The 25,873-nt window shown below is 35.1% G+C and overlaps 1 protein-coding gene across 1 annotated transcript in view; it reads left to right on the top strand.

Moving 5' to 3' along the window:
* The window catches only part of COL5A2 (collagen type V alpha 2 chain), a 142,575-nt gene that overhangs the window by 106,254 nt on the left and 10,448 nt on the right, over positions 1–25,873 (top strand). The window contains exons 19-47 of the mRNA XM_082466954.1: positions 461–559; positions 904–948; positions 1,066–1,164; positions 2,433–2,486; positions 2,721–2,828; positions 3,890–3,943; positions 4,532–4,630; positions 5,850–5,903; positions 6,628–6,726; positions 6,833–6,886; positions 6,982–7,035; positions 8,007–8,060; positions 8,788–8,841; positions 10,422–10,466; positions 10,786–10,884; positions 11,911–12,018; positions 12,296–12,349; positions 14,585–14,638; positions 14,845–14,898; positions 15,328–15,381; positions 15,805–15,912; positions 16,025–16,078; positions 16,618–16,671; positions 17,490–17,651; positions 18,314–18,421; positions 19,562–19,669; positions 21,098–21,151; positions 23,129–23,236; positions 23,769–23,822. Coding sequence (XP_082323080.1) covers positions 461–559; positions 904–948; positions 1,066–1,164; positions 2,433–2,486; positions 2,721–2,828; positions 3,890–3,943; positions 4,532–4,630; positions 5,850–5,903; positions 6,628–6,726; positions 6,833–6,886; positions 6,982–7,035; positions 8,007–8,060; positions 8,788–8,841; positions 10,422–10,466; positions 10,786–10,884; positions 11,911–12,018; positions 12,296–12,349; positions 14,585–14,638; positions 14,845–14,898; positions 15,328–15,381; positions 15,805–15,912; positions 16,025–16,078; positions 16,618–16,671; positions 17,490–17,651; positions 18,314–18,421; positions 19,562–19,669; positions 21,098–21,151; positions 23,129–23,236; positions 23,769–23,822 — 2,205 coding nt within the window. The remainder of the gene's footprint in view (positions 1–460; positions 560–903; positions 949–1,065; positions 1,165–2,432; positions 2,487–2,720; positions 2,829–3,889; positions 3,944–4,531; positions 4,631–5,849; positions 5,904–6,627; positions 6,727–6,832; positions 6,887–6,981; positions 7,036–8,006; positions 8,061–8,787; positions 8,842–10,421; positions 10,467–10,785; positions 10,885–11,910; positions 12,019–12,295; positions 12,350–14,584; positions 14,639–14,844; positions 14,899–15,327; positions 15,382–15,804; positions 15,913–16,024; positions 16,079–16,617; positions 16,672–17,489; positions 17,652–18,313; positions 18,422–19,561; positions 19,670–21,097; positions 21,152–23,128; positions 23,237–23,768; positions 23,823–25,873) is intronic.

Here is a 25,873-nt window from a genome sequence, read left to right as displayed (position 1 = left end):
CATTAGGTACCTAATATGTTAGATAAAATGCAGAAACTCAGCTAAGTTTGAATTTCAGATAAATAAAGAATGCAATTTTAGGATAAATGTGTTCCAAATATTGCATGGGACAAACTTATTCTGAAATCATTTGTTGTTTATCTGAATTAAAACTTAACCAGGCATCCTGTATTTTTATTTACTATCTGAATCCCTATCTTGGGTTGAAACAAGGGTGGCTATCAGGTGACCTTGACCAGGTTGCTCTGCTCTGCATGCTGTGGGCCTCATCACATCCAGAGTGGCGGGAAGTGAGTCCGTCCCTTAAGCTAAGTTAGGCACACACCCCTGGAAACTACTTTGTGCTCTTGACTCGTTTAAATGATTGGGTGTAAAATGTAAAACTCCAAATAAGCAGTCAGCTTTGAAACACACCACATTTATGTTTTCTTAAATTAACATTTTCCTCATACCCCTTTAGGGAGAAGCAGGTCCCACTGGGGCACGAGGCCCTGAAGGTCCTCAGGGGCAAAGAGGTGAAACTGGGCTACCGGGTCCTGTTGGCTCTCAAGGTCTTCCTGTAAGTTCCTAGTATATTTAAAAATTATCACTGAAAGCTGGACATGTTTTATAACTTTTGAACAGAGGCAACATATTTTAATATATTTTCTTTCAATTCTGAATGAGTGTTTAGAACTCATGAAAAAAAAAATGTCCCTTGTCAACTCTGCAAATTTTGTCTATTTTGTGGAAAAGGGAATTAATTAGTCATAAAAGTGATTTTTATAATATAATGGTGGTTGATTTATTTTTCCTTTCTTTCTTTTTGGTAATTTTTCTGCCTCCGTTTGCGAGATGGGTGGACATCTGAATACCACCCTAGATATGGCTTAATATTTCATGAACTTTTCCTGTATCTTTTAGGGTGCAGTGGGAACTGATGGTACGCCTGGTGCCAAAGGCCCAACAGTGAGTAACTAACTTCATTTATGCCACATGAGGTTCAAATGGATACAATCCTTTGGACAGTGACCGTAGACTTGTGCCTAGGTCTCTGCTCATCATGTTACTCTTGCATTCCAATAGGGCTCTCCGGGCACCTCTGGTCCTCCTGGCTTAGCAGGGCCCCCTGGATCTCCAGGACCTCAGGGTAGCACTGGACCTCCAGGAATTCGAGGCCAACCGGTAATGTCCATCAAAGAATTATCATCCATTAGTATAATACAACTAAGATCACCAGAGAAATAATATGTAATGAGATAACAGTGAAACATAGATAATGTGACTTATTTGAATGAGGCAAAAGAAGGTAGGAATTTTTGTAAAGTGGAAGCCAAATGTTAATGTACAATTTACATGTTTAAATTCAAAGGGGAAAGTTATTGCACTATGTTAAATTTTAGCGTTCTTTTGTTTAAAATAGTAAGGTCATAACTTCATGATCCACCTAATAGAATTTTATAAATAGTTGCATAACAAATATGGAGACACTTTGCAAGCCAGTATGGGGAAATACGGAGTTTTCATGGGGGTTTATAATGACAACTTGGCTAAAATGGGTTCAACAGCTATTTCTTGAGATTTATTCTTGAAGAGTGCTTCCAACGTGTTGTTTATATTGAACGAGTTTCCACATTTTCTATAAATTTGTATATTTTATATTCATATATTTATCTATTGGTAAAAATATTACGGTTAGTTCTTAAGAAATAAACACATTGAGAAGTTGTGCTTATGTATCTTTTAGCTTGATATATAACAAAACTTTGTTTCCTACTACTACTTAAAACAAATATTTTAGATCCTGATCTAAGTAATTTGATCATGCTGATAGATCCTTTTTAAATGCTAGTGACAAATTTATAAAAACATGCGTGTTGTTGGTATTTTACATTTGATTTTATCATGTTCTCAATCTAGCAATCTGGTTCCCACAAATTATAGTACAATTGGTATTATAAAGACACACATACCCAAAACTTTAGAATACTCTAAAGATAAAATGCCCTATTTGAAGTTTTGTCAAATCTCAATAAATAGAGCATAGATATAAAATTATTTTGATTTTGGGTGAACAAATCTATTTCCTAAAATAGACTCTAAATAGATTTATCTATTGAAGTTGTCATTGTTAGTTCTAATTTTTTTATCAAATTGGAATAATAACTGAATAATTCTAATTATCCTACTATGCATGATTAAAAACAAGATTTTAAAAGTAAGTCTTTTGAAGACCCCTGTAAAATATACAAATTACTACCTAACTATACTGGATTTTATAAAATTTCACACACATTCTATAAGATTTGCATAGTTTAAAAAAATTATTATACTGCTGATTCAGTACAGACTCAGCTGCAGAAAATTTTCAAGACCCATTCACTGTAATAATTAAAGCAGGTTGGGCTGGATAAATATCTTGGTTCTTACAATTATTGATGTTTTTATTTTAGGGTGATCCAGGAGTTCCAGGTTTCAAAGGAGAAGCTGGCCCAAAAGGGGAACCGGTAAGGTTTTATTTCTTTTAAATGATAAGAAGAACATGAATATTATCCAGAAGTGTAAGCCCAAAATACTCAAGTACTTCAAATAATGACAGTGAGAATTATAATACTTTTTGGATGGAAATAGTTTGCTTAATATAGTTTAAAATTTGTGACTGACTTATTTAAATGAATCTTTTGACTATAACTCCCTTGTCAAATGGCTCTTTCTGGTATCTGTCCTTCTGTTTTCAATAGGGGCCACATGGTATTCAGGGTCCAATAGGCCCACCTGGTGAAGAAGGCAAACGAGGTCCCCGAGGTGACCCAGGAACAGTTGGTCCTCCAGGCCCCGTGGGAGAAAGGGTAAAATTTGAATGATTGAATAAATTCTTATAGTTGTGGGGGAATTACATGAATAACTTTTGGGATAGTGAGGAAAACTAGAGGAATTAAGAGAATTGCTAGCAGGTGCATTGCACAGTTCAGTATGGCTATCTGTGAATTCAGGGAGCCAACTGTCTAATCATTGTTCATTCATTCATTCATCTAATATTGACTGAACAACTGCTCTATGCCAATTTGATATATGGTGCTTGGGATACATCAGTGAACAAGAATGCTATGGTCCCAGCCTTCATGCGGGGGCTAGTAAACAATAGTTTAGTGGGGAGGTAAGCAATAAACAAGTTAACAGGTAAATAAAAATATAATTACACATTTTAATAAGTGCCATATACACTTAGGGAATAGCAGGGTGATGTGGTAGAGAGTAACTTATGACAGTAGTGTGTCATTAGGTTAGGTGTTTAGGAAATAAGATTCTTTGAGAGGATGGCATCTAGCTAAGATCTGAAGGTTAGGATGAGCCGGCAAGAAAACTTGAGAGAAAAAGCATTTTTCAGCAGAGGAAACAAAAAAATGCAAATCCAGGAGGCCAGAAAGGGCTTAGTGATTTTAAAGACCAGAAAAGGTTGCTGTGACTGGACTATAATGAAACAGGTCTGAAAGGGAGAATAACAATATCACCTTACTTTTGTATGGAACCTCAGAAAATGCAAAGGGCTTCACATCAAAGACAATGCTAATAATGCCTGCGATGGCTGACGTTTTGATTGCGGTAGATGGTACCATTTCTTTGCCTCTTGTATCTATATCTATGTATCAGTTTTTCTCTATGTTTAATTTTACAGTGAAGTGGTAAAATATTTTTTGATCTGAATAATTTTGGCTCAGTACTTACATATATTTTTCAGAATTTAAAATGTCTTTCTGTATAGTCAGGTTATTTTTTCTTATACATACCCATTGCTGTGTTGGGTTGATCATAGCTCCTAAAACCTTATAGTACTAAGAAGAAAAATCGCCCACTCATTACATATTACAAAAACATCCACAATTCAGAATCCCATTTTGGTCATTTGTAGGGTGCTCCTGGCAATCGTGGTTTTCCAGGCTCTGATGGTTTACCTGGACCAAAGGTAAGGCTATCCTATCAAGGTTGACACTCCTGCGGGTAGTGTTGCAAAAGATGCCATTGTCCAGCATGGTGATCTAGCCTTGGCCCACACGGGTCCAGATCTAGAAAAGAGTTGGACACAGATGTTACTCCTAACGCCAGATCCCTCTTGCGCAATTTCTTCATTATAGAGGCCTAGGGGAGAAGGACGATGGTTGGCGGTGTATTGGAGTCTGTTTTCAAACTTTCCAGGGACATTCTTGAGAAGACTAGGCCATAAATCTTTCCTTTAGCCGATATATGTTTTTTTCCTTTATCTAGAAATTTAGACTCTTTCAAAATTTGGGGGTTTCTAAACCTAAGTTATTGGAGTGAGGCTCTAAACACAACTTTCATTAGTTAATGATGAAAAACCTCTATTCTACAAGGAATCCAAATGAGAACAAAATGTGAAGCGGCATGGTTTACAAAGAAGTCTTTGTAACTACTTTGGCAAACTCTTTTATGTTATACTAGTGGTTTGATTTGTAAAACAAGGATTTTATATATGCTTGCTTTTGTTTCCCTGCACTCCCTTTTTTCTGACATGTTCTGCTTTGCTTTGGAACAGGGGGCTCAAGGAGAGAGGGGTCCTGTAGGTTCTTCAGGACCTAAAGGTGGTCAGGGGGATCCAGGACGTCCGGGGGAACCTGGGCTTCCAGGTGCTCGGGTAAGAACACAGCAGTTTTTTGCTACATCAACCTAGGAGATATGCTCGTGAGAATTCATTAAAGGTTTATTAAAGGTTTTTTTTTTTTTTTTTTAATAGCTTGCTTTCACAACTTGGGACATTTCTTTGTTTTTTTCTTTGGGTTTGACCTGATTCATTATTTTTAAAATAATGAATGGTTTGCCATTTTTATCATGTATAGAAAAAAAAAAAAGTAACTTCTAGTCTCCTGTATTCAAAGAGGTATGTATTAATAATTTTACCACTTGAAATGGAAAAAAAATCCTGTTTATCAATTTTTATAATTTTTCTTTACTTGCTGATGAACAACTTATGTGACTTTTAGCACAGAGAATTCCTGACAAATTTCATTTTAACAAAATGTCGCTTGAAAATTCATTTGAACTATGGAATTACCCTTATATTCAGTTATCAACAATGCCCCTTAAAGAGAAAAGGATTATACAAAAAGCTTCATGGAAAGATACATTTGGCTCAACATAAGTTCTTTATTCTGAACCCAGTGTTAGATATATGAGTAAAAGTCTCCTACAACCCTTTCTCCTTCTATGTGAGAAACAGGCATTGGGTTCATCTTCGATGAATATCTTCGATATTCTTCCCTAGACACATGATAAAGGTGGAATGCCAGCTGAATGACCATTCAATTACTTTTAGTAAAAATGATCCCTGATTGTAGACTGCATTTGGACTTGGAGGACAGTGAATGAATTAAAAAAACTGGTAGGAGGCATAGCTTTGGATTTCCTGAGTTTGCAGGGACTTGTACCTGGGCATTCACCTTGCTGGGACCAGTATAGTATGTCCAAGGTGCTGTTACAAATATCGGTTATGTGAGATTTCAAACCAGGGTGGCTCCTGCACCCGCCATGTAGACTGATTCTCTCACATCGGGCCTCCCATTGTGGGAGGCTTAGAGTCTGGCCCTGAAGGCCGTGCTGTGAGGACTCGTCCCAGTGGAGAGTCCCACACGTGATGCCTTGTTGCACGTTGTGTTGTCTGCCCTGTATCCTTCTGAAGCCAGGTTGGGTGAGGTCCATGATGGTCCTGTGAGTTTGTCTAGAGGAGCCTAAGGCTACTGAGAGTGGGCCTTGCCTAGCGGAACTGGATCTTTCTAATGCAGTGCTATTTTTACTCTTTAGAATCTTTACTCCAGTTGCAGGTCAGCAACAAACTGACAATTGCTTTGAATTTTTAGGGTCTGACAGGAAATCCTGGTGTTCAAGGTCCTGAAGGAAAACTTGGACCTTTGGTAAGTAATTTAAACAAAAGTCCACCACCATTAATATTTCTCAATGGACATGCAACTTCAATGGTAAGATGTTAATTTAAGGTTAACATTTCTGATCAGGTGGATGCTAATCATGTTTACATGTTTAAAATGTACCTTCCTCTCCTGGAAGCAAATATTAAGGATCTGCGTATTTTCAAAATGACCAAAAATTGATAACATTGTATTGAAATAAATGCTTGAGATTGTAATTGCTTCTCTGACATAAGTGTAAATGTTGCCATGATGTATTTATTAATATTAGTGGAATTTGTTAGCAACATTCTCATTTCTTGATATCCTTCCAATTTTATACATTTAAGAGATAAGTAGGTGTAAATTTGACAGTTCATATATTCTGGGCCCTTCCCCTATACAGTAAATGTGAAATGGAAGTCCTGAGTTTTCATTACCACAAACAAGAGTAAAGGAAAGAAGGAAGATTTCCCCTATTAATATGAGAATGTAAAGAGACATAAAGATGAGGCTTGTGTATAGAATAAGAATGAAGTCTCTGTTCTAAACATTCAAATACCTCAGCAGTTTTTTTAAAACACTCAACTGTCCTGATTCACTAGAATAAAAACGTAGCTTAATTTAAAACTTACATAACTTTTCTAGTAAGGAAAGGCAAGTGCCAGTTTGGGTGATGTAACATTCGGAGAGAACTCATGTGAAACTTACCTTGCTCCTGTCAACTGTGTAGGGTGCTCCAGGAGAGGATGGCCGCCCAGGTCCTCCAGGCTCCGTAGGAATCCGAGGGCAGCCTGGGAGTATGGGTCTTCCAGGCCCCAAAGGTAGCAGTGTGAGTACAGTGTATAATGTTGCCATCTCATCATAATCCTCACTTGGAGCTGACATGTTTATAGCAAACTGATTGAAATTTAAATTAGTTTGCATTGATTCTTTAGGGTGACCCTGGAAAACCTGGAGAAGCAGGAAATGCTGGTGTTCCTGGGCAGAGGGTAACTACACATTTTCTGCTAAAGAAAAAAAAAATATATGAAATTACCCAAATTCTCATGGTCTCACCTCATAAATTATCTCTCTGCAATGCTAGGGAGCTCCTGGAAAAGATGGTGAAGTTGGTCCTTCCGGTCCTGTGGGCCCCCCGGTATGTAATTTTTAGTGAGAATATATTCACATTGCATCCTTCAGTGATGTTTGTCTGAAACGTTACTCATGGATAGGTTTCAGGGGGAAGTAAATAAAAAAGTGCAAGATGGAAGAATTTCAGTTCTATCTTTTCTTTTAATTCCTGTGCTGGCATCTTCTGCCTTTTTAAATAGAATTATTGGTCTTTTCATTTTAAACTTCTGTGAAATGCTGATGGTAAAAGCTACCTCGTCATCTCTGTGTTATCACAGTTGAAAATTATGTGAGGAAAGTAGTGTCTGACAAATATTTTATACTGTATTTTATTTAAAATATATAAATACTCGATTATACCGGGTTTTTTTTTCTAATATTGTGTCTTATAGAAATTTATTTAAGGGTTTTTTTTTTTTTTTGGTTGGACTAAAAAGGAATAATATTTATCCTTTGAGGTATATTTTCATCCTAGGATTTTAAAATTTTGTTTATCAGAAATATTATGGCATGTTTATTTGTTTTGGAATGGGGCAATTTAAATATCTTTTTAAAAATGTTAGCTTTGCTTTCTTTAGTTATTCTAGTTTTGAAGGTTTGATTAATAATTTTTATAACACTGAGAAACAAACTACAATGGAAGCATTAATTACCCTTTTAGATTAGACATATAAAAGTAATGGATTTTTCCATGCCAATAGTCAATTTCCCCCCAAATTTTACAGTTGGCTCCAGACATTTATGTTTGGATAAAAAAATGAACACATGTTATCAGTTTCTTCGCTGGCTTTAGAAGATATTTTCTCACCATCAGGGACTTCAAACCAGTACCATTAGGTGACATTTAGGACTAGTTTATTATCTGGCTAAAATGAAAAACTTGTAATTGGAAGAAATACAAAGAAATATAAATACTTCTGGTGGTTCGCACAAGTAGGAAGCAGGCATAAGGATCTGGCTTTTGATGTTCATGGTTTTCTTTCCTTCGTGACTTAGGGTCTAGCTGGGGAGAGAGGAGAGCAAGGCCCTCCAGGCCCCACTGGCTTTCAGGTATGCACTGACACAGTCTTCCATTTCTTCTGCCCCTAACCAAAATGCTTTTTTATAAAAAGATATGGTTGAATGATGTGAAATTCTACAATTTTCAAAGAAGTCATTCCTCTTTTGGTAAATAAGATAGACATTTGGACAAAATCAAACATTTTTGCTCAAAGAGAAGGAACAGATTTCCCCTGAACAACTGATCAAACCCCAAACCTATTAACAAATTATAAATCATAAAATGTTCTTAATATCTCAATAAGATTTATTTAACTATATTAAGGCTTATCTAATTTTATTGACACAGTGTCTAAAATTTTTTGTTGAACAAATTTTCATGATTTATTTAGTTAAATATGATGGTAGATTAATAGCATAGATAATCATAATTTGGGGAAAAAACTGTCAGGACTAACTTTCAATATTTATTCTAGCAGCCTAAAGTATTGTTCTCAGAGCCATTAAAAGCTCCACAAATATAAAGAACCTACTGTTATATTCTTACCTCTTTTTTGCTAAGTGGTGTGCAAATGAAAATCTAAACCTACGAACTGACTAGCTGCTGTGTTATGTTAGAGGATGTAGGTTTCTCATTTTGCTTTGCTTAACTTGTGTTTAAATAATGTCTTTTGCTTGAAAATATAGTCAGGGAGCTCCATGAATTGTGAACTGTAAACACTGGTGGCCTATTAAATTTCCACAGAGTCACAATTTTATATTCTTACTTTTGCTTTAGGGGCTTCCTGGTCCTCCAGGGCCTCCTGGGGAAGGTGGAAAGCCAGGTGATCAGGTAAGTGTTTAAATAGTAAGGATAGCAGTACTAAAAATTGCTAACATAATATCACTTACTATGTGTCAGGCTCTGTTCTGCTTCGCTTTAATTGTCTCCTTTAATCCTCAAAACAACTCTTATGTACTAGGTACTATTATTATTATTATGCCCATTTTACAGATGAGGAAAATAAGGCACACGGATGTTAAGTAATTTTCCAAAAGTCACACAGCTGATATGATTTGAACCCAAGTCATGTGCTTATACTGTGTTCTTAATCACTAAGTATGTCTTACTGTACATTTTATTGGAGGCTTCATAAAGGGTTATGAACAGAAACTTACCATTTTATTTCTGTCATTTTACCAGCACATAGGTTTATGTAATTTATTTTTTTTTGAGTGATTTATTCATTCATTTAACTGTTCAAAAATATTTGCTGAGCACTCTGTGCTCAGCTCTACTAAGCCTTGGCCTGAACCAATTGAACAAGATGGACATGGACCTTGCCTTGTATTTTATTTTACTAGGAGACAGAGAGTATAGAAAGTCAGTTACAACAGTAGCATATTCTAAATGCTAAGGTAAGAGAGGCACTGTGTGTATGTAAACCTAGAAGATGCACCTAATTCAGACATTGGGGTTTAGAAAAAGTTTCCTGGACAAAATAGTATCTTTTATGAGATCTGAAGGAAGAACGATGGTAAGCGGGGAGGAGGGAAGGTAAGAAAATACTCCAGGAAATGGAAACAGCAAGTGCAAAGGCTTGCTGATCAAATTTAGGCACTGAAAAAAGTTCGGTAGGTCAGAAACGTGAAATACAATTTGAGGAGGGTGAAGATGAGGCTGGAGAATGACAGGGGCCTGATTCTGGAAAGTCTTAATTTGAGTCTAGTTTGTTCGTATTATTAGAGTAATGGGAAGCTAATGAAGGGCTTTTAAGTAGAGAGAAATACTATTGGATTTGGGTTTTAGGAAGATTATGCCACAATGAAGACAGTACATTTCACGGGACAAGACTAGAGGCCTACTTGATATAGTTACTGTCTTTATCAAACAGAGAAGTTTTAAATGACAAATTTTCCTTTAGTTAAGAGCAAACTTGTAATGTAGTCATGACTGCATTACTTTGAACCCACAATTCCTAGTAGAGTGTGTTGTCTATATTATATGTTCAAGAAATATTTATTAAATTGAATTGAATTGGTTCTATTTAAAAGATTAGTACTTCATTGCTTTTAATTTCACTTTCCTCTGTTAAGTTTTTCACATTCCATTAGGAAATAAAAGGCCTTTTACTTGTATTTTATTGTTGCTAAAAATAATATCTTTGTGAGATAATATTTTGAATGAACGCATTGCCAAAAATCAATCATTCATGTATAATATAAATTTTTCTGGAAAAATATTTCCATCCAATGTATATGATATCCCATTGTTTATAAAATTGTACACATTTTTCTTTCTTCAATATTATGGGCTTAGTCAGACTTCTACTAGTATGTTAGAAGAAATTAGGTATATGATCTGGAAAGATTTCTAATAAATACCTAAAGTTCAGTTGAAAGTTTTTCATTTAAAAAAAATGTATTTTATAGGGAGTTCCTGGAGATCCTGGAGCAGTTGGCCCCTTAGGACCTAGAGTAAGTATTTTCTTCTTCTTCATGATTAACTTTGTGTCCATTGGCTTCAGTTTGAAAAAGCATCTTTTATCTTAAACTGGGCTTTAACTGTTACAGTTTTTTACTTAATGAAAATCAATCTTATGAGAAATATTTTGTGCTGTGAAACTAGTATACGCTTACTTCAAGTTCATTTCTTATTAAATTAGAAAACTGAGTCTTAATAGTTGCTAATTTCTAAATTTTTCCCAGTAGAAGTCATTTTTCACATTTCCAGGAACACTTTTAACCCATTTTCAGACCAAGCACTAAGACTGTTTGACATTCCTATGTTGTGTAGGGAGAACGAGGAAATCCAGGGGAAAGAGGAGAACCAGGAATAACTGGACTTCCTGGTGAGAAGGGAATGGCTGGAGGACACGGTCCTGATGGTCCAAAAGTAAGTATGGTAGTGAGCTCAGTAGTTTAAAATGGTCTAAAATTACTGCTCAATAAACACATAATGGTGCTAGGATTTATTATTATTTATTTTATTTATTTCTCTTGTTTTTACAAAATATTTGATTATATAATTTCTTCAACAAATATTTAATGAGCACCTACTTGGCTTTGCTTTGGCACTAAAGAGTCAGGTAAAAAAGAATCTCTTCTTTGATGGGATTTTTGATCACTACATAAAGTAGTGATACATTCTCATATACAAACCTGTTTCTAATATTTATTTATATAACTTTTATTAATGACTTCTATTAATAAGCAGAGGCAAGAAATCGAAAATTGTGTAATTTATTAGGATGTCTTCCTAATCATATGCTCCATTTTCCTTGTCTCAGTTTCTACAGTTCTGCTTACTTAATATATGAAAGTATGTCATTTTTGAAATCCCAAAGTACAATACACTATAAGGCAAAAATCAGTACCATTTCCTTTTGGGTGCTGTTTTAAAATTGGTAGAAGTCTGTGTGGCCAACTTCAGTGCAAACAACTGAAGTAGAATTTTTCATGATCATATAATATTAGATCCCTTATCACCTTCAAGGGCCAGAGTGATTGCAGAACATCTGCTTCAATTTAATTACTAAATGAGCCTGAAAGCCAGCTTCATATCATGGGTTCTTTAGAGAGAGAATGGAGTACTCTCTAAATGTGATGTCTTCTTTTTTTATTAGAATCCCTATGATGTTGCCAAAAAAAGAAAATAAAAAGGCAATTCTATCATTTTTATTTGAATTGGTACCCAATTTCTCCAAAGAGAATGTTGAAAACAAACCAACAATCAAAACAGCAAGATCTGATTTTTTTAAAATGAACTCAGAGTCGATTTTCCCAAATGAAAAATATAAGCACTAGGTTGAACCACATGAAATTGCCAAGATTCTACTATTTTTGATTTACCAAAACAGGAATTTCATATAGTTTCAACCTTAATATATAGGTGAGCTTACTTATTGTTGGTTCATTTCAGGGCAATCCAGGACCAAGTGGGACCCCTGGAGATACAGGCCCACCAGGTCTTCAAGGTATGCCGGGAGAAAGAGGAATTGCAGGAACTCCTGGCCCCAAGGGTGACAGAGTAAGTGTGGTTTGTTTAGTTCATCCATTTACACCTTCTACTGATAATGACTTCCTGGGCAGACTTTTACTTCTACCATCCTAAGTCACAAGTCATTCATTCATTCATTCTTTCAGTAAATGTGTACTTAGAAAATGTTCAGTCCCAGGCATTGTTCTAGGCTCAAGGGGATACAGCTGTGAACATTAGAGAGAAGTCCCTGCGTTCATGAAGCTTCCATGCAAGTGTAGGAAAAAGACAATTAAATGATTAAATGGTGTTTTGTATGTTTTCCCAGGGTGGCATAGGAGAGAAGGGTGCTGAAGGCACAGCTGGAAATGATGGAGCAAGAGTAAGTGAAATCATTCCTTTCAGCAGCTGGGCTAGGAATCAGCATCATCACTATCGTATGAATTTGCCTGAACTTTTAAAAATAAGGTTCATGTTTCCATGGTTGTCAGGATTAGGAGGATGACGAGATCTGAGATTTGACACTGATGGACCACGGATATTCATTTTGCTTACCTTGAATTAGAACAAGCCAAAAAATAGTCATTACTGAGAGAATGAAGTAAGACACATTTTTATTGTGCATATGAGATTGGTGCTTTAAGCGGTGGGGCCCTCTTTATCTTTATTATCTTTTTATTTCATAGGCAATGTTTATTTTTATTAAAATGCTGATCTAATGAGTTGCCTTAGACCTCATTCCAGTGCAGGCAAGTAGAGTTTTACAGAGTAGCCAAAGGTGTGACAAATGTTTCTCAATATGCTAGATGTTAGGGGTGAGAAAATTACTGCATGATGAATCGTCATTAATGCTTTCATTGATAAAGAGGCTGAATAAGTGAAATGTAAAGAAGGATTGTTTAATATCCTTCCAGAAATTGACATTTAACAAACTTTATGTCCTTAAAAATAGAATGTATTTGCAATTCTAAGGATAATCAGACAATCAGACTGAAAATATATTTTCAGACATGAATGATCCTCTCAGGTAAGAGCAGGTAGTTACAGTTGCTCAGACAGTCAGCATTTCCTGGAAATAGTTCCTGATAGTTGATAAATAGTTTCTGGTTCAGTATGACATGGTTTGCTGTTAGTTGTCATGCTGTGTCCTGACAATAGCTGTTATACTATTAAAAAAGAGATGACACTCAACCACTGTTAATATTTTGATTCTGTCCATTGAGCCACTGTTAATACATTGATTATATTAACTTTTGATTAAAAAAATAAAGTAAATTTTAGAAAAGTTTTAGCCTTAGTGATAATTATCCCTTTTTTCTTTTTCTGGAAAGCTAATTAAGGTGAAACACTTAGTTTAGCAAATTATGAACTCAAAATATCTCTTGCCTTTTAATTAAATCTAATATTTGATTTAATATTTCAAAAAGTGGTCTAAGTAAATCCGGTTTATTGTTTGTATTTCACATCATGGTTGGTCTGGAGTGCACAGTAAGTAGTGAAGTGCTGTTTGAAGGAGAGATGCATTGATAGTTTATTTTAAGGAGAAAGCTGAAATATATAACTATTGTTCCTTTGAACTATGGAAATGCAATGCAATAGGATCAAGATTTAAGCAATGACTGCTTCATTTTTAGTGAGGGAAATATGTTGTTTTAGGGAAGAAGCAGAGCAGAGCATTTGCTGTAATCTCATGGTAAAGGGAAAAAAAAGAATCACTTTTTTTCTGTATGAAAAAAATGTGAATGTAATGAAGTCACCTTTACATTTAATCAAATCCTTTAAGGAAGTATATTAGGTAAATGGATGGCAGAACATTGTTTCATTATAGATCTGGAGAATTTAAGATCACAGTTTTCTCATGTTCTTGTCACAGATATAAAATTAAAAAGTCATTTTCTTCCTTAAGTTTCTTCAGTAATGCATACAGAAATTAAATGACAAAAGAATATCTGGGCGGCTTGTGAAGAGGCAATACACAAATATCAGAGAGAAAACCTGTCTTAGGAAGGATTCCAATACAGTGCAGCAGTTTAAAGATTGTAACCTCATGTCAAGAAAACCCCATGTGGTAGCGCCCCTACATTCTGAGCCGAAGAACACCATCATCTTCAGTGTAGCGGGGTAGTGCAACTCCTTTTCATCTCAGGGGAATGCGGAAAACTGAGTGCTTTAGTAGAATTTCACTTTTTTAAAAAAATAAAGGAGTGATATTTCACTAGTATAATTTAAGAATATAGTATTCTATACAAAAGAAGAAAAGCCTCTTCAGTCTATTGTCACATTTCAAATAGGTATTAGCAAAATTAAATAAGCTAAGAAACACAGAAACATTGTTGAAGGGTAGCACTAATTTCATACTAATATTTGAAGACGGTGTTATATATGGAGGAGTTGAGTTGGATGAAAGAGCTTAAAACGTTTTGTGGAGAAAATCCATTGGAAATTGTTTTAGACTATATAAAATATGGAGAATATACAGTTATATCGTTTATTATAGGTAATGTTTTACAAAAGCAGTCGGCTGTAACAAAATAGTCCCTTCTTTGTTAGTTTGTTTAAACATGGAGATTTCTGTGCATTCTTTTGCTCAGTACGCCTATGTTATGTTAATTGACAGGGTCTTCCGGGTCCCTTGGGTCCTCCCGGTCCTGCAGGTCCTACTGGAGAAAAGGTAATGTCACAAGTTGTTATTTTGTGGACTTAAAATCCTGAGATTTGAATGCTGGATCTTTTTCATAATGTTTTCTCTTTCATAAAATATGACAGTTGGACTAGATCATCTCAGAGTTCTCCTCCCTAGAACATAGGGCCCAAATCCTACAGTTGTACTGTTTTGCCACTGCTTTGGACAATAACAATCTAAAATCTGCTCTCTAGGGAGAACCTGGCCCTCGAGGTTTAGTTGGCCCACCTGGCTCCCGTGGAAATCCTGTAAGTGACAGTATTTTGATGTTCTTTAGTATGAGCTTGAGCAGTAAAACAATTCATCATTTTGTCTTGATATTTATAAAACCATGCCTGTTGGATTAGGTTACTTTTAACTTCCTGGTTTTCACCTTTTACTATTCTCATTAAACTTAAAAAAAAAAAATCACTGCATTATTTCTATACAGTCTATTAAGTCTAGGTAGGCAGCTCGTTTACTAAGTAATTAGAAGCTTCTTTGAGACTTTGGGCCTTGGAAAATTTTTTCTATGATCCCTATCTTTACATCACGCTTAAGAGCCCTCCTCAAGCAATATGTCTACTTTCTCTATGTGTACATTTCAAGACACTACAAATTTATATAATTGCATTTTAAAATACTGTTCCTGTTTAGAATAATGTGTGAAAGCTACAGTAATGTTTGTCTTCTTCTAGGGTTCTCGTGGTGAAAATGGTCCAACTGGAGCCGTTGGTTTTGCTGGACCCCAGGTATGATTTTCAAATATCCCTAATTTACAAACGAACATTCCTCTTGTTACAGCGATGAACTTAATTACTTATCGTTGTCATATGTTTTGAAGGTATATTCAAGATCCTGGAAAACATAATTTTCTAGGCAATATTCTCATTTTCAATACATTTTTTCATGAACTGGCCCCAAAATGGATGAATTTGCATTATATTGAATTATATACTTATTTGTTATAATAAAAATGTGGTGGCATAACTTATTTTTTCAGACTGTCTTCAAAGATCTTATCAGGGCGTTTTTTTTTTTTCTTCTATGCTTTTATACCGATTTCAAAGCACCATTATACCATATATGAATAAATGATATGTTAGGAATAATTATCATGAAATCATATGTCTGTAAGTGTTATAATCAACTGCTTATTTGTTCAATTAATGTAGGGTCCTGATGGGCAGCCTGGAGTAAAAGGTGAACCTGGAGAGCCAGGACAGAAGGGCGATGCTGGCTCTCCTGGACCACAAGGTCTGGCAGGATCCCCAGGCCCTCATGTAAGTTGAAAATAAAAAAGACACAACTTGAGTCCAGTGCCCACTGTTTGACCTTGTGTTTAGACCATCTTTCTGTACTATAGCGATCTTTTGTTTGCTTCTTTCTCTTTAGGGTCCTAATGGCGTTCCTGGACTAAAAGGTGGTCGAGGAACTCAGGGTCCACCTGTAAGTTGGTTTGAAGCTCTGGGAATTACACACAGCTAGTCACAGATACCTATTACTTTATAGCCATTTTAAAGTGCATTTGAACCCGTAACAACAAGTTTTTAGTTGTATAACTATACAGTAGTGGAAAGAGCGCTTAACTTTGATGGAGATCTGGGTTAAAATTAGTTTTTTGATCTTGGAGACCCAGCTGCCTCATATGTAACATAAATAATACATTACCTATGGAAGAGGGAATGAATAATGTCAAAGTACTTTGTATAATTCTGTTATATAAAATATTAATGTGATTCTAGCCCTTGCCTTCAATATACTTGTATGTATTCAAGAGAATTGGAAAGTGGAAAGAGAAAAATAGTATCCTTCCTACCAGTTAATCCAGATCCATTCCCAAAAACATAGGATAAAAGAAAAAATATATATTGGTCATAACGAGAGGAATATAAAGGCCTAAGTATCCCTGTAAAATCAATAATCCCTAGAAAGTATATAGAATTAACTTTTATTCTAAAATTGCTTATATGATATTATATTTCTAGGGTGCTACAGGATTTCCTGGTTCTGCCGGCAGAGTTGGACCTCCAGGTCCTACTGTAAGTCGATTCAGTAATTGAAATCATTGATAGTGGAGTCATTTTACACACACATAAAAATACACACAAACACACACATATGTACATATTATAATGATACACACATATATGTGAGTTATTATTTGTTCTTTTGTTTAATCCCTTAATTAGTTGTTATCCCATGTTGACAACTCTTGTCCCAATAATTCATAGTGGTATGTTGTCAAGCAAATCCTTCTTTAATCATCCAGTGTTTCCTGGAGGAGCTTATTTGCAGATCCTTTTAAGCCCCAATGTTTGACTGTTAATTCATTTCATTTGGGTACTAAATAGTAACAGTATTATGTGCTAATAATCATTTCTTTCAGTTAGGAAGAATCTATGAAATTATCTTTCATAGAAGTTATTCTTTCATTATAAGATCAGGTCAGACAGAATAAAATATCAATATTATGTATTCATTGTTGGGGCAGAGCCTCATGGAGTTTGAAAATTCAAGTTAATTTCAACACACTTTTTTTTTTGCAATTCCAAATCACTTTACTTTTATTTTTTATTTTTTAATTGAAGTATAGTTGATTTTTCAATATTGTCAGCACACTTTTAATAATGACTGAAAGGTAATTGTCTGCAAATAATTTAGATTTTCCTCTGGGAAATGAATCAGCTGTGTGGCATCTGTGTTTTTTATTTTTGTTTAAATCCACTGAGTGATCATCTAACAGGAAAAATGGACCTGTGAGGCTTGGGAATCTGCCTCTGAGGCAGAGACCATCACATTAGGTCTTCTAACGTGGCTTCCACTTTGCCCTCCTGGGTCTCTTTCTATGTTGTACTAGGGAGCTCCAGGACCTGCAGGGCCCTTAGGGGAACCTGGGAAGGAGGGACCTCCAGGTCTTCGTGGGGACCCCGGCTCTCACGGACGACTAGGAGATCGAGGACCAGCTGGCCCCCCTGGTGGCCCAGGAGACAAAGGGGACCCAGGAGAAGATGGGCAACCTGTAAGTTTGGAATCTTTGTTCTAGACCACCTCTAACTGAGATATTTACTAGTAGAAATTCATAAGAGTTACTGCCACAAAGAAACTGTTTATATATTATCCTGAGCACTTTCGTAATCCTTTAAATGCATTATGCCCTATAGGTTTTTAATTTATAATTCTCTGCTCTAGGAAAAAGTATATGTACAGATATAAAAATATAATAGTCATGGATATGGTGTTCAGAAACTAAACAAGGAAACATTTTTTTATTAAATATCTGTATTGAATGAAGAACATTTTTTTAAACCGAACTATTTTATTTAATATCCAAATGCCTCAACATTAATATGTTTAGATAGAGCCCTATTTCTTTGTTTTGAAATTTTTCTTGTCATTTTAAAAAGAGGAAAAATATTTGTCTGAATAGTTACCTCTTTTATTCTACTAATATTCACATTAATCTTCAAGTTCCTTTCCAACTAAATGAGCCATTCTCACCTTTAAATAATGTTAGAGGCTCAGTGTGGATTACACATTTTGATTACTCATATATAGTATGGTTTAATGGAACAGAGAACTTTTTCTCATACCAAACAACCTGTAAAGCTGTGATCTATTGTAAAGTGCTTGCATATAGTCTTCCCTGGAGAATTTCTCATTATAGTTTGTCCTCAAAATTAGGGTCCAGATGGTCCCCCTGGTCCAGCTGGAACAACTGGGCAAAGAGGAATCGTCGGCATGCCGGGGCAGCGTGGAGAGCGAGGGATGCCCGGCCTTCCTGGCCCAGCAGTGAGTAGCTGTACTGGTCGATATTTCATCTGATTATATGCAATACAATTTGCGAAGGGAAAATTTATCTTTTTTTTTTTCTTAATAGATTTGAAGTCTTTTTTAGACACAAATTCTGAGTATCTTAAAAACCTTTTGACTTTAAATGTCAAATTCTTTACTTAAGTACCTTAGAAAGTCCTTGAAAAATATAGTTATTTAACCCTGGGACTAGAGAAGTAGACAAATAAGGATATAGATTTTTGATGACTCTAAATCTTTCTTCAAAGAATAAAAATATCCATGGAGCTAGAGAAGGAGGATAATCTCCTGGTGAGTAGGTAGCCTCTTTTTAAATAAACATGCCTAACAGAAACACTCATATTTCACTGTTGAGAGAGTAAGTTTTCATAAGCCATCAAAGGGAAGAAGTAGTTGAGCTAAAGTAATATTGGAGGTGAAAGTGGGGTGAACAATAAAGAAGGATTCTGAAAGTAATCTCCTGTTCCCTGGAGGGTGCTAAGAATTTCATATTCCCTGGAGTATGGATAAAAGTTTAACTCACTGTTAGGTTTGAAGAGACTAAATTTTACTGCTGAAAGTTTACATGCTTGAGAAAAAAATGGTGTTTTTATATGGAATGTAGACAGAGAGATTTACTGCTGGGACCTTGGAACTGGGGACATGTGGGTGGAGATGTGAAACCAGAAAACTGGGAGTTAAGGGCTGTCTTATTGTTATCAGGAGTGAGCCAAGGAACCTGGAAGTAAAATCTCCCAATACTGAGACCAAAGTGCCAGGATATAGAAGTAAAGTGAGCAGACAAAGCAGAAATGAATAAGCATGAGCAAATCTTACTAGTGACACAGATTCAAGAAGGGCATCCAGAAATGACAATGATACATCAGATTAGAAACCAAACTGAACCTGACTTGGTACAAAGGATACTTTTAATTCCCTTTGATATGTCAGGATGAGTGTGATAAGAAGTGCGCATGCCTCTGGGAAGGCACTACAGTGACATGAGTGTTGTGGGATAATGGACAGTTATTACTATAGAAGGAGGGACTGGGGTGCCATTTGAATAAATGTAGCCTTTATGTGAACTGGCCTCCTTAAACTTCTTCAGAAGTGGTGGACATATTTATACTTTTATTTCAGGGCACACCAGGAAAAGTAGGACCAACTGGTGCACCAGGAGATAAAGGCCCGCCTGGACCAGTGGGGCCCCCAGGCTCAAATGGCCCTGTGGGAGAACCAGGACCTGAAGTGAGTACTGCAGTGAAAATCCCTCTCCCCTCCTCATCTGGGTGTCCTGGGGACATTTTTTAAATTTACAAGTCAATTTAGAAATTTAGAAATTGTACATTTGACCTGAAGGAAGTTTCCTAGTGGTGTTTCTTGATGTGTTCTTGCCTAGAGAGTTGACTAAATGATGACATAGGAAAAAGTAGTAAGATTTGTGTCTTGCACTGACTTTCATCTAGTCTGGAGCCAAGTATTTTAGTTGACTTGTGTTGTTGCCAAATTATTTTGAAGGTGAAAGGACACAACCATTTACCTTTTCTCTTATTATTATTTCATTCTGTAATGGCATATTTGTCAAAATTGCCAAGTTTTATGGTGATAGGATTAATATAATTGTTACAGCTTGTGAAGAGGGCAAAGTAAGTAGAGATGCTTTTACTTACACATCCCTATAAAGTTACATTATGGAGATCATGTTCCCTTAGGTTCTTTTGAGAGGAAATCAGCTTTTGAAAGGTGATTTGAGAAGTTATAGGTTGGAATTTCCTCTGTTCAGTGCTTTAATAAGTAAATCACCAAACATTTAGTGTCACATTTTCTTGAAAGAAACAATCAATGCCTTTCAAAGCCATTTTTGCTCAAATGGTAAAAATATAGTTCTGAAAAAAATCAAAATAAAATAGGAAAAGAAGACTATATATTTTTTAAAGTAATTTAATATCTAAACGCAGATATTTTACTTTAAACTTTAAGGATATTATTTGGGTAGGTAAATGTGAGGAAAACCATCCACTGATAATATAAACAAAACAAAATACCAGGAATGTAATTGTTGTCTATTTATTTAGAGGAATTTGAATACTTTTTCTTTTTTAAAAATAAAAAATAGAAATGAAGAATTTAGACTTAGTGCAGGAGGCCCAGCAGGAGGAATGTCTGGGGGCTTCTCTGGTGGTGGAGCTCCTCCATCTGGTGGCACCTCCTCTGGGCCCACCACTGAAGAGGTTGATTAAGCCAACCTGAGCATAGATTTAGTACTGTTTCACACCAAACATTGAAGAGCCCAAATTTGTAGCAAATGCCAGGACAGTTTTAAAGTTGAGCTGCTATAGTAAATAACTGGGCATTCTTAATACTTGAATATGAAATATGTACGCGGGGAAAGGAAATAACATTGCACTTTATAAGCACTGAATTGTAAGTGGAAAATAGTGTCTTAAATAAAACTGCATTTAAAGTTGGCACCAAAAATGTAAGAATGTGTTAATAATTTTCCAGGCAAATCAAAGTAATAGAAAGATGGCAGAAGACTTTCTTCTACTGAAATTTCCATAAATGCTTATTTATAATATGGAAGAGAGGTGGAAAACATGCTGTAACTTTTCTGGCATTTGGAATGTGCTTTTTTATTACTCAGTTAATTCATTTTTCAAATATGATTCTTTATAGGGTCCAGCTGGTAATGATGGTACTCCAGGACGGGATGGTGCTATTGGAGAACGTGTAAGGGCAATTTCACTGATTAAAAAATCTGGAGTAATGTAAATTTGAAATCTTTGTAATACTAAAGAGTAAAAAGCTACTCTTTCTTCTCATAGCTCCAATGCAGCCCTGAAATTTCTGATTGTAACAATCTTTTTTGTAATGCCATAATTTGAGTAGATCTTATAAATGAAAGTTTGAATACACAGCCAAGTGAGGCGGCATTTTTTTAATTAACAGTAGGAAAAGGTGCACCATGAAGGCTTTGGATGAGGATACATACGAAGTAGTCTAAATTTCAAACTCATTCACAAAAGTATGGCAGCACAAATAGAGCTGTGTAACATCTAAATTTCTCTGCTCACCTCCTAAAGTGAATGCCCCACGAGGAAATAAACCACATCTTTCTAAATATTGTATATTTCATGATGTGTTTTTAAATTAGACATGTGCTGAACTGAAAATATCCCCAACTTTATCTGAAACTCTAGTCCCTTTGGGCAGTCACACAGTTGTCTCAGACTACATAGTAGTAAATGGAAGGCAAAACCAAAAACCCTCTCTAATGTCTATTATGATGCAGAGGCTCTTTCCACTCCAGGAGCTCATCATGTAGCAGAATGGGCTTTGAAACCAGAGAGACCTGGATTGGAATCTTGATTCTTTAAGTAACTAGCTGTGTGATCTTGAACATATTTTCTGAGCCTCAATTTTCAAATACTTTAAATATGATTAGTACCTATACCACTGGGCATTTGTGTTTCAAATAACTTGTTTAAAGTATCTAGTAGGCACTCAAAGAGAGGGGAAGAAAGAGTTTTGAGGAATCTTGGGGTAAGGCCACTCCCCTCCATCTACCGTAAAGCCAGGGAATGCAAATTCTCTTGGCATCTGGGTTTTTCCCTCGGTCGGTAATATATTGTCCAGTGTGGTAGTCTTCAAAGATTTTGCTGATGTACCCCTGATATAATTTTGAAAATCTATGAACCCCTACGCATAATTTAAGTTGCCATCACATTTTATTTTAATCACAAGTTTTAATAGTTGCAAAGGAGGTAATTCTTGGTAAATTCCAAATGTACATGTGCTTTCAATATATTTTTTTCAAAATCTTGGAGTTGCCAATTCAGCTTATTCAGTGTATTATGTATCAATTCTCTAACCTAATTGCCAGAATTTATCCTGGTTGCCAAACTAATCAGTCAAATAAGACTTAACTTCTGTCAGAAAAAAGGTGTGACTCCGTTTCTCAAGTCAAATAATTATATTAATGCACGTTCACGTAACAATAATCTCATCTCTCACTTAAAGAGACAAGTAAGATTCGGAGCCTTGTCATAATGGGGTCATCTGGGTAAAATAAGGAGCCGCCTCTTTCTTTCCGAATACCTCTTTGCTTTATTCTCAAGTGAACTGTGCATTCTGGAAAAGTCCCTTAGTTTGATGCCCAGTGGTGTTTATTCTTCGGAGCACTGCACCATAATAAGATTGCAGACTGTACGATATCTGCTTTTATTTGATAAAATGGGAGAAGGGTGGTTATTAAAGAGAAAGTAGGGAAGGATGTTCCAACTCAGTTTTCTGAAAGAACAAATATGAAGTTGAAAATCTGGAAAGTGGTTTCCTTAGAATTTTCCCTGTTTTTACACTCTTTGGAAAGTTCTTGTTTATACCAAGTGTACGGATACCCCAGTTGGAAGGCTTATTGGTCTAAGAAACATGCTGAATTCTGGAGGTGACCACTCCTATAGTCCAGCAATCTTGACTATGGCAATAATAGGGTGAGAGTGAGGGGAGGGATGAAATTGGGGGAAAATATCTTATTCTTTTCAGTTTGATTTATTAATAAGCAAATATAGTTAAAATATTTTAGTAAAATAATAAATAAAATATGTTTTTAAAAGTTATATTTTTCCTTCTCATGAACAGCATGAGCATATAGAATACGGCTGTTTTAGAATAAATATTAAAAAGATAATATCATGGTTTTCTTGTCAGGGTGATCGTGGAGACCCTGGGCCTGCAGGTCTGCCAGGCTCTCAGGGTGCCCCTGGAACTCCTGGTCCTGTTGGTGCTCCAGGAGATGCAGGACAAAGAGGAGATCCGGTAAGGAGAGTCAGTTTCACACTGACAGTTATAAACATCAACATACTGTATTATGAGCTACATATATGCATGCATTCAATAACATGTGTGTTTGGTTAAGGACTCTAAACAAAGAATGATAAACAGTCAATTAGGAATTAATTTTTTTAGTCTTAAAAATTTGGTTTCTAATAGGTATTCAAAAATCCTGATGCTTTGACTTTCATCATCTAAAAATGTTGTTGTTTACAGGAGATGTAATAAGTATGTATCATGTTAAATTTAAGTAAGTAATGTCTTATGTAAACAACTAAGGTGATCTTCATTCAGTGAAGACCGTTGATAAAATTGACTATAGAAATGTCATTCGGGTTATAGTGAGCACATTCTTATACCTAGGGACTTCAGCCTGGTTTTAATTAATTAGCCATAGGACTATACACTTAGATACACACATACACATATATAAGTATTCAACTACAAACATATATTCTTGAATTCTATATCTATATAATACATCCATTGTATTAATATCTATGAAAATTTCTTCTAGGGTTCTCGGGGTCCTGTTGGACCACCTGGTCGAGCTGGGAAACGTGGCTTACTTGTAAGTTCTCTGTTTGTTTTTTTTTTATATATATGTCTTCTTACGTAAAATATACTCCCAAAGAAGAAGTACAATTTAAGACTCATAAGTGAAAATTACCAAATTCTTCAAGCTTTGAACAAAATGTTGATTTAAAATGATACCCAGGAGTTTATATTTGTTTTTATAATGTTAATATAGCTCCTCTGAATTTAACTACAAATTATTTCAATAATCTATTAAGACTTTTAGAGTCACAATTTCTCCCCAAAATGACAGGAGAAATAGTGCCATTCTCTGAGATTTTCTAAAAATTACATAGGAAAATGGGTTTGAAAGCTCTTTGTAAACTTGAAAAGTACTATTCAAATATATTTTATTTTCAACTAGACTGCCCTGCCCATGTTCTGATTTTTTTGCTATTTGCAATTGCTTCGAGGTTAATGATTATTATATTGATGTCTTATCATGAGTGAATCATCTCTTATGGGCAGTCTAATAGGTCATGTTTCTTTCACACCCATTATATAAATCAATATCTGTGTTCAATATCAATATCTATATTCATGAAGAACAATTATAGCCTTAAAATTATGACCTATTATTAAATCATCATTCTCAGCTTTGATTTGAGCTAGGCTAGAGAAGATTTTATAGTTACATGGTATGTCAAGTGAATGGTTTTCTAACCAGTTACAATTTGTTTTCCATGATTAAATGAACTCTAGTTAATAATTTAAATAGGTGCTTTCTGGTTTAGTTTATTTTAATTATGAAATTGGGGGGCATCCCTAAACTAAAATAACCTTTCTGACATTGTAAAAGCATTCAAACTGATTTTAGTATTTAAATTTACATTGTTTTATACAATATGTAAAAATTACTGAAATCTCGTCTTGTTTTTGTTATAAAAAAGATTCTCGTACTGACAACTAGGATATCCAATTTAAAAAATAAGAACCAAACAAAATAAGAACAAAAAACTAATAAGGGAAAAGTTAACCTGAGAGCCAGGCTATTTGATAGTATCTTCCATTCTCCAAAGTCAGATTGATAGAATTTCAATTCTCTTTTAGAAAAACTTTAAAGACAACAGAAGCTTTCCCTGTAGTAGGTAACCCTGTGTTACTTGTCAGTTTACTGTGAACCACTAGACCCTTGGAGCTGCCTTTACTACCCGAGACTTTTACAAACAAAGAAAAAGTCTGTGACTGATAAGATTGATCAGATAATTTTTACTTCTTGGTGTAGCTTCTGTCCCACAATTAGATTCTCAACTATTGCTTTTTCTTTAGTTTCTCAGGATCAGGGTTGATTGATCTGGGTACAGATATTGCAGATATGAGGATAACATAGAGTTCTTTGTGTTTTCTTTGGAAGAGAGTGGCTCGATGAAGATATTCCTCTTTCATTTGTTCAAACAAGTTTTTGCCAATTTCTTATTTTTCCATCAGTTTTATTGAGCTGTAATTGACATATAACACTGTACTTGTTTAAGGTAATGATTTGATACAGGTGTATATTGTGAAATGATTACCACAGTAAGTTTAGTTAACATCCATGATCCCACATAGTTGCAAATTTTATTTTCTTGTGGTAGAACTTTTAAGATCTACTCCCTTTGCAACTTTCAAATATGGCCAATTTCTTAACATAGTCCCAGCTCATATCTAGTTAGTTTATCTGCATATGCAAATTTAATAAACATTTTATTCTTAGAAGTAACATAAGTAAATAAGAACTCACGTTTTAATTTAAAAGAATCTATATATGGTGGCAGTATTTTTACATAATGATATCAGCTAAATATGTGAAATATAATCTTTGGAAAATGTCTCAGATAGGCTAGATCAAACTTTAAAATACCTCATTTTAGTCTGAATGTAGGATAAACATAAAAAAACTGAATCTTTAGGAAAGCATTATTATATAGCTTATGATTTTAAGGATTACCTTCATTCCTTGAGAAAAATAGACAAAAATTCCTAGGTCTAATACTATTTAGATAAGTAAATATATTAGTTCATATAAAATACAGTACCCCAAATTGTAGCAAATACAATTACACAAAG

The sequence above is a fragment of the Balaenoptera physalus genome (genome assembly GCF_965194825.1).
Source record: "Balaenoptera physalus genome assembly, chromosome: 6".
Classification (NCBI taxonomy): Eukaryota; Metazoa; Chordata; class Mammalia; order Artiodactyla; family Balaenopteridae; genus Balaenoptera; species Balaenoptera physalus.
Note: the sequence above shows the minus strand (reverse complement) of the source record. Positions and strands in the feature narration are given on the sequence as shown.